The 11,381-nt window shown below is 43.2% G+C and overlaps 1 protein-coding gene across 1 annotated transcript; it reads left to right on the top strand.

Moving 5' to 3' along the window:
• The first annotated feature begins 497 nt into the window (after positions 1 to 497).
• Positions 498 to 8,392, top strand: hepacama (hepatic and glial cell adhesion molecule a). Its single transcript, XM_029673213.2, has 7 exons — positions 498 to 813; positions 2,446 to 2,793; positions 3,268 to 3,549; positions 5,968 to 6,061; positions 6,527 to 6,606; positions 7,022 to 7,101; positions 7,214 to 8,392. Exons 1-7 carry the CDS (start codon positions 720 to 722, stop codon positions 7,547 to 7,549), a joined length of 1,314 nt encoding a protein of 437 aa, XP_029529073.1. The 5' UTR covers positions 498 to 719; the 3' UTR covers positions 7,550 to 8,392.
• The last annotated feature ends 2,989 nt before the right edge of the window (positions 8,393 to 11,381 follow it).

Below are 11,381 nucleotides of genomic sequence, written 5' to 3'. Positions count from 1 at the left end.
ATCATCTTACATCTGGGGTGTATGCACTAATAACCAAACGGAAGCAAACGGGCCGTGACAGGGAGGGACTAACCTGAATTTGTCCAAAAATAATTGCTTGTTTTTGTAGCAAAACAGTTTTTTAAGGTGTGGACTAACACATAATCACTGTTTCTCTCTTATTTAGAGTCTGGAGGGGGTGGGGACAGTAGTTGAGGATAGCAGTTAGTTGTTTTTCAAGAGCAGTTATTCTGTTTCTCCGAGTGGGGTCCTTTTATAAAGCCTTCGGTTTATTAAGCAATTCCGAGCAGCACTGTAGGAATGACAATTAAGGTACTGTTACTGAATACACTTGTTTTCAATCACACAATATTTTGAAATGTATTGAAACCATATGCATATGCTTGAAAGATATGATCTCATCGTTGGTAATAGCACATGTTTTACAGCCATACAAATGCAGTACAGAAAATAACACCATTTAAATGTAGCTGTCTTCTTAAGCCTCCCAGCATAATAATAAAATTGTGCTTATCTGTCTATGTCTCTGTCTAACAAAGCTGAGGACACACACACACACACACACAGTGCTTTTGTTCATGCTGGGGTCCTGAGTGCTGGGGTTCAGAGTATGCAGGCAGCTGAGCCCAGTCTTGCAGTCTTGTGCATTCTCAGGGACGTGCCTGGAGTGGACAAATCATGCTCATTGGGTGGGAGAGGGACTCAGCGCTGTACCCAAGATGAAGGAGGAGAGGAGGACGACTTCCTCGAAAGAAGACACAGCCATTCCTTCGCACTTTTCACTCTTCGGCCTCCTCCTACTTTTCCAGGCAGGTAAGTGAACACTTTCAAATTTCATGATTTACTTTTTGGGAAACACAATGGTGTGGTGAAGAACTAGTGTCTGAATCAGGAATGAATAGATCGTTTGAATGAATATATATGTGACTATATTGGCAAGTATGTTCATCACATGGTAGTCAAGTAATATGTGATAAGGCGATCGAGTAGATATTTGAGATTTACACAGCTTTCCTATTTAAATTCACAAATTATTTTTTACATTGTTTCGTTGGCAAATTCATTTGAAAATATATATATTTTTTGATAATGCATGATTTGGTGGTAACCATTGTTCCTTTATGTGCTTGATCAATTCATTACATATTATGTTAAAGCAGGCTAAGTGCTGTACAACATATTTAATTGGCCCAGGCAGTGAGAGTTGTTTTGTCCTGGTGTACCCTCTTGTGTGGATTAGCTCGAAGGCACAGGTCTATTCAGCCATACAGCTGTAGTGAAAAGAGCCTGGGTGAGCTGAGCTGTTGTTGGGATGTAAGTGGGTGAAGCATAGGTTAAGAGTTATGATATTACGAGAAGAGGCTTTGGGGGACTTGGAGTTGGAGCCCAGGCGAGGCAGTGGTGGTTTCTCTGCATTTAGGAGCCTGTCTCAGCCTGCTTCTGCTGTGTAGCTGTGTGTTGTGTCATTGTGGCCATCCACTATTAGCAGAATCACTGAACCCTTGTGTCTCCTGCTTCTACAATCACAAAGAGCATGTCTCTCCCAGTGTTTTTTATATCACTGGAGGGAGGAAATCAGTCCAACAATCCTGGCCTTTGTCTGCCTCTCCCTGGCAACCCCCTTCAGGCTGAAAATTGTTACCACAGCGATCGAGCGATGCCATGCAGACACGCTACAGGGAGCAGAGCTGTGGCCGAGGAAGGTCGGTGCCAGATGCTCTCTCTCTCTCTCTCTCTCTCTCTCTATAACATGCAACAGCCCGTCCGTCAAGTACAGCGCCCGTAAGTGGCTTTAGCCTATGGCTACATGTGGTCGAGGATGTGGTGACTTATAGGAAGCTCCACTGTGAGCATAATGGCGTTACTGTGTGTGGTTTCCAGGGCAGAACGAGACGAAAGGAGGAAATGCGGGTTATGTTGTAAGCCATCCTCCTGTATGCTCAAGGGGGATCCATTAATGGTACACAAATCGAAACAGATGTAATATGTCGGGCTTGTTTGGAGAGGGTCTTGTCCTGTTATTGAACTTTCACCGGATAATTGATTGCGGTAATAATGAGGAGGTTTGAGGACGTTGTTTTCACTTGTAGATTGAATTGGATTTTGAGTCTTGATTTCGAAAGTCCGCTTTCAAGAATAAAAGTTAGATCCACTCCTGGACTAATTTAAGGAATGGTGGAAAATATAGGCCCATATCTGACTTTATTTTATACTGTATATCTGTGAGAGGCATATAAATACAAAAGCCAAAACATCAGAAAGTTCCATACTCGTTATTAGGACCTTATACCAGACCAGATCACTCTGCTTGTCGTGAATGTGGTGACAGTAATCAACCACTTACAGCCATCAAATCGTCCTGCATGCATGCGATCACTTTACCCTGCACTGTATAGTCTGCCACAGTGTTCACTGAACCTTGTGTCTTGGGCTGTGTCCATGCAGTCAGAGTGGCCGGCGTCAACATCACCAGTCAGGCTCATCTGGTCCGAGGCACGTTGGGCGGAGAGGCCTTCCTCTCCGTCAGCTACACCAGCACCAGCTCCGACCAACCAGTCATCAAGTGGCAGCTGAAGAGGGACAAGCAGCAGCCCATCACCGTAGTCCAGTCACTAGGCACCAGCATCATCGGGAACCTGCGGCCCGAGTACAGGGACCGCATCATGGTGTTTGAGAATGGCACCTTGCTCCTCCACAACCTGCAGCTGTCTGACGAGGGGGCCTATGAAGTGGAGATCTCCATAACCGACGATGCCTTCACTGCGGAGCGCAACATCAACCTCACCGTAGATGGTAGGAGAGTTTCCTCTGCAGCTCATTTGGTAAAGCACGGTGCTTGCAGCGATTCCCAGGACCAGCCATACATATAATGTATGTAAAAGATTTAGGCGGGCATTACTGTTAGTCGCATTGGATAAAAGCGTCTGCTAAATGGCATTGTATTTGAGATTGTATTTACAATACGGCTCAGGCTACCGTATTAAAATGAACAGTCCAACAACTGACCAACTATTCACCTTAGTGAATTTACATCACATGATGCTATTGCAGACTGAGGTGCAAGGCTAAAAAGTGAGGTCACACATTAAACAAAGTACATCTTATAGCAGCCTTTATAAGTTCTTTCTAAGGCCTACTTTAGAGAGTAGATAGCTTGTTATTTCTTCACAAATCCTTTACTGGGATAAGCATGCTATCTAAACAGTGGAATATGCTATATGTCACATGTAGTGAATCAATTTGACATGTTGTGTATTGTCCCCACAGTACCTGTGTCCAGACCCTACGTCCAAATGATAGCCTCCTCGGTGCTGGAGTTGAGTGAACTCTTCACCTTACACTGTTCCCACGGCGATGGCACCAAGCCCACCTATGGCTGGCTGAAAGGGGGAAAGGTGTTGACCAACGACTCGCGCCTGCTCCTGTCACATGACCAGAAGTATCTGACCATCGCCCGGGTGCTGATGTCAGACGATGACATCTACAGCTGTACGGTGGATAACCCAATCAGTAGCATGAGGAGTGTGTCTGTCAAACTCACCGTCTACAGTAAGTAGAACTACAGTCGTAGTACTTTCTCCCTAGTAAGGATATTTATCTTGTACAGTACCAGTCAAAAGTTTGGACACACCTATTCATTCAAGAGTTTTTCTTTATTTTTACTATTTTTTACATTGTAGAATAATAGTGAAGAGATCAACACTATGAAATAACACATATGGAATCATCAAAAAAAAGTCAAACAAATCAAAATATATGTTATACTTGAGATTCTTCAAAGTAGCCGCCCTTTGCATTGATGACAGCTTTGCACACTCTTGGCATTCTCTCAACCAGCTTTATGAGGTAGTCACCTGGAATGCGTTTCCAACAGTCTTGAAGGAGTTCCCACATATGCTGAGCACTTGTTGGCTGCTTTTCCTTCACTCTGTGGTCCAACTCGTCCCAAACATCTCAATTTGGTTGAGGTCAGGTGATTGTGGAGGCCAGGTCATCTGATGCAGCACTCCATCTCACTCTCTTTCTTGGTCAAATAGCCCTTACACAGCCTGGAGGTGTATTGGGTCATTGTCATGTTGAAAACAAATGTTAGTCCCACTAAGCCCAAACCAGATGGGATGGCGTATCGCTGCAGAAGGCTGTGGTAGCCATGCTGGTTAAGTGTGCCTTGAATTCTAAATAAATCACAATGTCACCAGCAAAGCACCATAACACCTCCTCCTCCTCCATGCTTTACGGTGGGAACCACACATGCGGAGATCATCCGTTCACCTACTCTGCGTCTCACAAAGACACGGCGGTTGGAACCATAAATCTAAAATTTGGATTCATCAGACCAAAGGACAGATTTCCAGATTTCCAGATGTTCATTGCTCGTGTTTCTTTGCCCAAGCAAGTCTTTTCTTGTTATTGGTGTCCTTTAGTAGTGGTTTCTTTAGAGCAATTTGATCATGAAGGCCTGATTCACGCAGTCTCCTCTGAACAGTTGATGTTGTGATGTGACTGCTACTTGAACTCTATGAAGCATGTATTTGGGCTACAATCTGAGGTGCAGTTAATTGCCGATTTCTGAGGCTCTAATGAACTTATCCTCTGCACCAGAGGTAACTCTATTGCGACTGCGCTTGAAGAAACTTTCAAAGTTATTGAAATGTTCCATATTGACTGCCCTTCATGTCTTAAAGTAATAATGGACTGTTGTTTCACTTTGCTTATTTGAGCTGTTCTTGTCATAATATGGACTTGGTCTTCTACAAAATAGGGCTGTCTTCTATATACCAACCCTACCTTGTCACAACACAACTGATTGGCTCAAACACATTAAGAAGGAAAGAAATTCTACAAATGAACTTTTAACAAGGCACACTTGCTAATTGAAATGCATTCCAAGAAGCTGGTTGAGAGAATGCCAATGGTGTGCAAAGCTGTCATCTAGGCAAAGGGTGGCTACTTTGAAGAATCTAAAATATGTTTTGATTTGTTTAATCTCTTTTTGATTGGTTACTGCATGATACTAATAGTGTTATTTCATAGTTTTGATGTTTTCACTTTTAATTATAAAATGCAGAAAATAGTAAAAATGAAGAAAAACCGTTGAATGACTTGGTGTGAAAACATTTGACTGGTACTGTACCTGTCAGGGAAAGGTTGAGATGCAAGTTCATCATGAAGAAACTGAATTGATACAAGGTTAGAGGGAGAGAGAGACAGACAGAGACAAACAGAGCAGTGAGAGAGAGAGAGCGAGAGGGAGAGCGAGAGAGAGAGAGTAATCCAGTGAAAAGCTTGAGTTACTTATAAGGGCCAGTAGATAAAGGAAGCCGGTGGAGCATACTAATCCTTCCTTCATTTTCCCCCAACTGAGACAAGGGCTGTGTAACAAATGACATTCTATTCCCTTTATAGTGCACTACTTTTGACCACGATCCATAGGGCTCTGGTCAAAAGTAGTGCACGATATAGGGAATAGGTTGCCATTTGGGATGCTACAACAGTGCGTTGAGAGATCAGCTAGCCCCGCAAGGGCCCTGCATTCTCTCCTTACATACAGCCCCGTACAAAGCCTCAAAGCTGCACCTTTCTATCCTAGCTTTCACACACAGACTTGGCTGGCACAGCTAGTGATGGAAAACCTTAGTCTGGTTCCAGGTATGTCTGTGCTGTCTTGCCAACTCTTATGGTCATTGTTGCGCCAAACGTTGGCCAGACAGCACAAACAGATCCAGTTCCACACTAGGAGAACTTAGCATTTTTACTCATTCTGAAACGGTTCCTTTTTATTAGATGTTATTGTGGCCTCCACTAAAAGTTCTAAAGTGGAGTGTGTTCAGACAAGCCCATAGTAGAGAAAGAGGGAGTGTAGCTAATTTCCAGTCCGAGTGGACTCTTTGCCTGTACAGTGGTGAAGTGTTTGCGGTGTTTGAGAAAGGACTACTCTGTTAATCATAGGCTTCATTCCTTTGCTAGGACGGAGTTCCCTGTATATCATTCTTACCACCGGGGGCATTTTCCTCCTCATCACCCTGGTGACAGTGTGCGCCTGCTGGAAGCCCTCTAAAAAGTAAGAGTTCCACATTGTGCCTCCATCTCCCTATTCGATTTGATATGTTTTCGAGGACCAGACTTAGGCACTAGGCAGGGAGCAGGCGGCTAGAACCGTAATCCCCTGGCCTAGCTCTCGGCTACTCTGCAGTCCTGCAGGCGCATGTCCAATGTTACACTAAGGTTCTGACACTGATAGCATCGTGTGGGAGGGATTATATCTCTGTTGTTTACAATGCAGTGATAATGGTATCCCACTAGCCTGGTGCCAGAACTATTTGTGCTGTATAGCCTACTCCGATGGTTGTTGTCAATGTTGTGGCTATACAGCACAAACAGATCTGGGACCAGGCTAGAATTACACTGTGTGCTGTATTTTACAAAACAATTGTGGTTGACATGTTCTCGAGGAGACAGAATGTAAACACTACGCGAGTGCACATATGAAACGCTAATCTACCGTTTGTCTCTCATTGGGGTTAAGGAAGAAGCGGCGGGCTGCCATGGCAGCCATGTTGCAGAGATCTCCGGTATATGTAGAGAGGAGTGACATCAGTCACGGGGGTAAGGGGAGAGAGGGATGGGAGCTTTTGACAGTGCTTTTTGAATGTGTGGTGTTCTTTGTTCCCCACGCTAATTTTGTAGTTGACTTACTCTTCCTATTACAGATATTTGAATGCAAAGCTTTTTAGATGGATGGATTTCATGGCAAAGTTATAGTCAATACACCTTTTTTTTTGCAGAGTAGGCCTACACCACAGTAGGCTGCTGAGGGGAGGACTGGCTCATAATAATGGCTGGAATGGAGTAAATGGAATGGTTTCAAACACATGGTAACCGTGTGTTTGATGTGTCCGATACCATTCCATGTATTCTGTTCCAGCCATTACTATGAACCGGTCCTCCCCAATTAAAGTGCCACCTGTGGCCAACACATTTCTCAGTTTGTGCAGTTGTTCACACATTCTTTCATTTGCAGTTGACGTGGTGCCAAAAACAATAGCCCATGGAACCCATGGCCGTAGGAGCCCTATGGCTCTTTATGTTGTCAATGAAGATGTAAGTCACAGATTTTTCAATTACCGAAGACTAGTTTATTTTCAAGAATGTTGCTAGTTTTCCCTTCATTTTTCATCTGCTTAACTCTATTCCATCATTGTTGTTATTCCAGGAGAGTCTTGAAGGTGAGGATGATTGTTCAGCCAACTCCATCAGCCCCTCAGACCTCGCCCCTTCTGGTTACCCCAGCCCCCTCCCACCATCCTCCCACTCACCCGAAGCACCCACCCGGCCCGTTCGCAAATACCCTCGTACCCCTGTGCCCTCACCCCCTCCCACCCCACTCAAGCCCTCTGCTCAGCCACCTGTCATGCCCTCAGCTCCACCCCCTGGATCACCTCCACATGTCCAGAGCTCAGGGCGTAAACTCCGCCCTCCTGTGGGCATCCCCACCAATCAACAGACAGAGGAGCCCCCGGCTACCTCAGAGGCCGACGACCGGGATTAATGTCTGAATGACCACCCTCACTCACCTATCACTGCTACTCCTGTAGAATTCATCCACATCTAACCATGGAAATGTGTCGATTATCTTGTCTGTTTGGCTGGGTTTTGGTGTAAAGATATTTGCCGCGCCAGGATCAACTGCTCTGATCATGGTTTCCCTATACCCCTGGAAAAATGGTACATTGTTCTTTTTTCTTCTCCAAGGTTTAAAAACATGAAGCATCATCCATACTGCACAACACTGCTTTGAGATTGTTTCAGGTGTGAATCAACTTGGACCAATGGCCTCCATGTAGCCTGACTCTCGATCACTTTGCGCTTTAGCCAACTCCTCTCTGCTGTGGTGACAATGGTAGTCAGAGGAGTGAGCTGCAACACATACAGATCTGGGACCAGGCTAACCCCCATGGCTATTCTGGTGAACTCATGTAACAGACAGTATCCACCAATAATGTTTTGGGGCAGTCAATGTGTGGCAGTTGCCACATGGTAAGGGGCAAAGGGGGTGTAAGTAGCCACAGTCAATTTACACTGGGATCTGGATATGTTATTACTTGAAAATTGGGGTAATGATAATGCGTCTAATTCGTTTGATTTGCTACTTCCAGTAGAGGTAATGGGGAAGGGGGTTTCTCAGAAACTGCCATCCGAAGCCTTGGACTCATTATGTACATATGTCAATAGTGTATGTGATGTTCTTAGAAATGTTTTTAGGCCCTTTTGCCTCCAAATACATTTTTTCAAATAACATTTCATCCTAAAACCGTGTTTCTATTCCATGTTTCAAAATGAAGTATGACATTTATAGCCTAATAAATGTAACAATAAATGCAAAGTTGCAAAATGCCTCTAATATAAAATAGTTTTACTTTTACCTGAATACCAGCATAAAAACAGTTCTATTCAATACTGTGAGGCTTGGTAATATGTAAGACTTTTATTTTGACATGCATTCATACCTATATTCTATTTGGCTCCTCCTGTAAGGACTTCTGGGTAGAAGATTCAGAGCTGCCATGATAGTGTGTGGGCTTGTTGCTATTCCCCTCTCCCCTTTTCATTTCTTTATTTCACCTGATAAGTTATGCAGTCTCAACATTAAGTTCGCACTAAGACTCCCATCATGAAGTTTGCAGTCTAATGCAAAGATGACTGAACATTGTGTCAGCTTCTCCAACTGCAAGACCTACAACCCCACAGACTGACAGTGGCATACAGTGTGGCCATGAGCTGCATGCCAAGACTGCAAGTCCGTATTGTGTCCAGTAGGTGATGCCCAAGCAAAAGCTGAAGGTTTGATGGATTTTATTTCATTAGGATCTCTTTCAGCTCTCAAAGGACTAGTGTTCCAATAGTCCTTAAGAAATGTAAAAAAATATATGCAGAAAATGTGAAAAACAACACAACCTAAGTAAAAACACAATACACACAAACACAGATACAAATCCCTAATACCTCTCTATTCATAGCCTAGCTCTCTTGAATGTTATGGGGTGGATACTTCTAATCAAACTGATGAGACCCCTGGGACAATTACTGTGTTTTAAATGGAGACCTGCACTCAGAGGTTGAGATGAAGGTTGAGGCCCCAGCCGAGAAGACCTACAGGTGGAGGACACTAACCTCCGTGCCGGCTTCTAGGCATAAGCGACGTAAGCTATTCTTTTAGGAACTCAGTCTGAGTCTCAACCTATTGTTGAGAGTTAGAATAGTAGAATACACCAGTTGTAAGTTCGAAATTTGTGCATCAGCGGTTTTTGGTCAGTCACTCAACTAGCCATGTCAGCTAACACATTTTAAATTGGTAAGTTAGTCGAGACAGTTATCTAAACTTGTTGTAATAATGGCCAAATACTGACTGGGCACACATGGCAAGTGCCCAGTGTCCCTGACCTCCAGGGGCCCCCATTGATTTTGTTATTCACTCTCACTCAGATACTGTATCTGGCATAATGGCAAAATGTGTAGATTTGCAGGAAATCAGCTTTAAAACTGTAAAAAAAATATCTGCCACATGGCAAAATTTGTGGAATTGTATGAAATTTCTCATAAAACTGCAAAATACCCTCTTCCCCATGGCAACATGTGTAGAACTGCTGAAAACCTGCTTTAAACTGCAAAGTAAAAACATCTTCCCAATGGCAAAATGAGTAGAATTGCATGAAATGTGTTTTAAAATTGGTAAATGTTCTCTCTGGCCCCATGGCAAAATGTGTAGAACTGCAGATAACTTGCTTTAAAACAACAACAAAAATGTATCCCTGCCCCATGGCAAAATAAGTCAAATTCTGTGAAACGTTTTATAAAATTGCAACATTTTCTCTCAGCTCCATGGCAAAATGTGTATAATTGCATCAAATTAGGTTTAAAACTAAATTTTCTTTAGCTCTGCCACATGGAAAAAATGGTAGAATTTCAGAAAATTTGCTTTAAAACTGCAGTAATGTATCTCTACCACATGGACAAATTTGAAGAAATGCATGACATGTCTTATACAATTACAAAATGTTCCCTCTGCCCCATTGCAAAATGGGTAGAACTGCCAAAAATTTGCTTTAAAACGTCTCTCTGCCACATGGCAAAATAAATATAATTGCATGAACTGTTTTATAAAATAGCACATGTTTCTCTAAACCTCATGGCAGATGTGTTGGATTGCAAGAAATTAGCTTTAAAACTGCATAAATGTCTCTCTGCCACATTGAATGTTTAAAGAATTGCATAAAATTTGCTATAAAATTGGTAAATGTCCATTTTACCCCATGGCAAAATGTGTAGAACTACAGAAAATGTGATTTAAAATAACAAGGATGTCTCTCTGCCCCATAGCAAAATATGTAAAATTGCACAAAATGTAGTACGTATTATAACATTGCAACATTTTCTCTAAAACTCATGGCAAAATGTGTTGAATCGCAGAATATTAGCTTTAAAACTGCAAAAATTTTGTTCTGCCCCATGGAAAAATAAAAAGCATGGGCATGTATTTTAAAATAGGAACATTCTCTCTAAATGTCATTGCAAAATGTGTTGGATTGCATGAAATTTGTTATAAAATGGGTAAATGTTCTTTGTGTAGAACTGCAGAAAACTTGCTTTAAAAATGCAAAAATGTCTCTCTGCCCCGTGGCAAAATACAGGACCGTATCTGTGCTTGACGTATCCGATAGCTACAGAGGAGGACAAAGAGGAAGAATAGGTAAATAAGGGTCTTTCACCCTCCAGACACAAAACATAAAGGATTTTGAGACAGGATAGAGAAAGGGGATAAAAGGAGCTTCTGAGCAGTCTTCAACACTTCTGAGCTGTGTTGGGGGCTGAGGGAGCAGGAGAGAGTATAAGGGCACAAGGTTGAGACCCGAATGCAGACACAGGAGGCAGATGTTAGAGGTACGATATTGATTGTAACAAAGGGAGTAGGCAAAGGCAGGTCGGGGACAGGCGAGAGTTCATAAACCAGGTCAGAGTCCAAACAGTACCAGACAATAGGCAGTCTCGAGGTCAGGCCAGGCAGGGGTACGGAGTCAGGACAGGCAGGGGTACGGAGTCCGGACAGGCAGGGGTAGAAACCAGGAGTTCTAGAAACAAACAGAAACGGGGAAAAAATAGGAGCAAGGAGAACCGCTGGTTGACTTGGCAAACAAGACGAACTAGCACGGAGAGACAGGAAACACAGGGATATATACAGCGAGATAATAAGATACACCTAGAGGGGGTGGAGACAATCACAAGGACAGGTAAACAAGATCAGGGTGTGACAGACAGAGAGAGAGAGAGAGAGAGGGGGTAGAGAGAGAGAGGGATTGGGGAAGGAGATAGGGGGAGCAATAGAG

The sequence above is a fragment of the Oncorhynchus nerka genome, linkage group LG11 (genome assembly GCF_034236695.1).
Source record: "Oncorhynchus nerka isolate Pitt River linkage group LG11, Oner_Uvic_2.0, whole genome shotgun sequence".
NCBI classification, from domain to species: domain Eukaryota; kingdom Metazoa; phylum Chordata; class Actinopteri; order Salmoniformes; family Salmonidae; genus Oncorhynchus; species Oncorhynchus nerka.
Note: the sequence above shows the minus strand (reverse complement) of the source record. Positions and strands in the feature narration are given on the sequence as shown.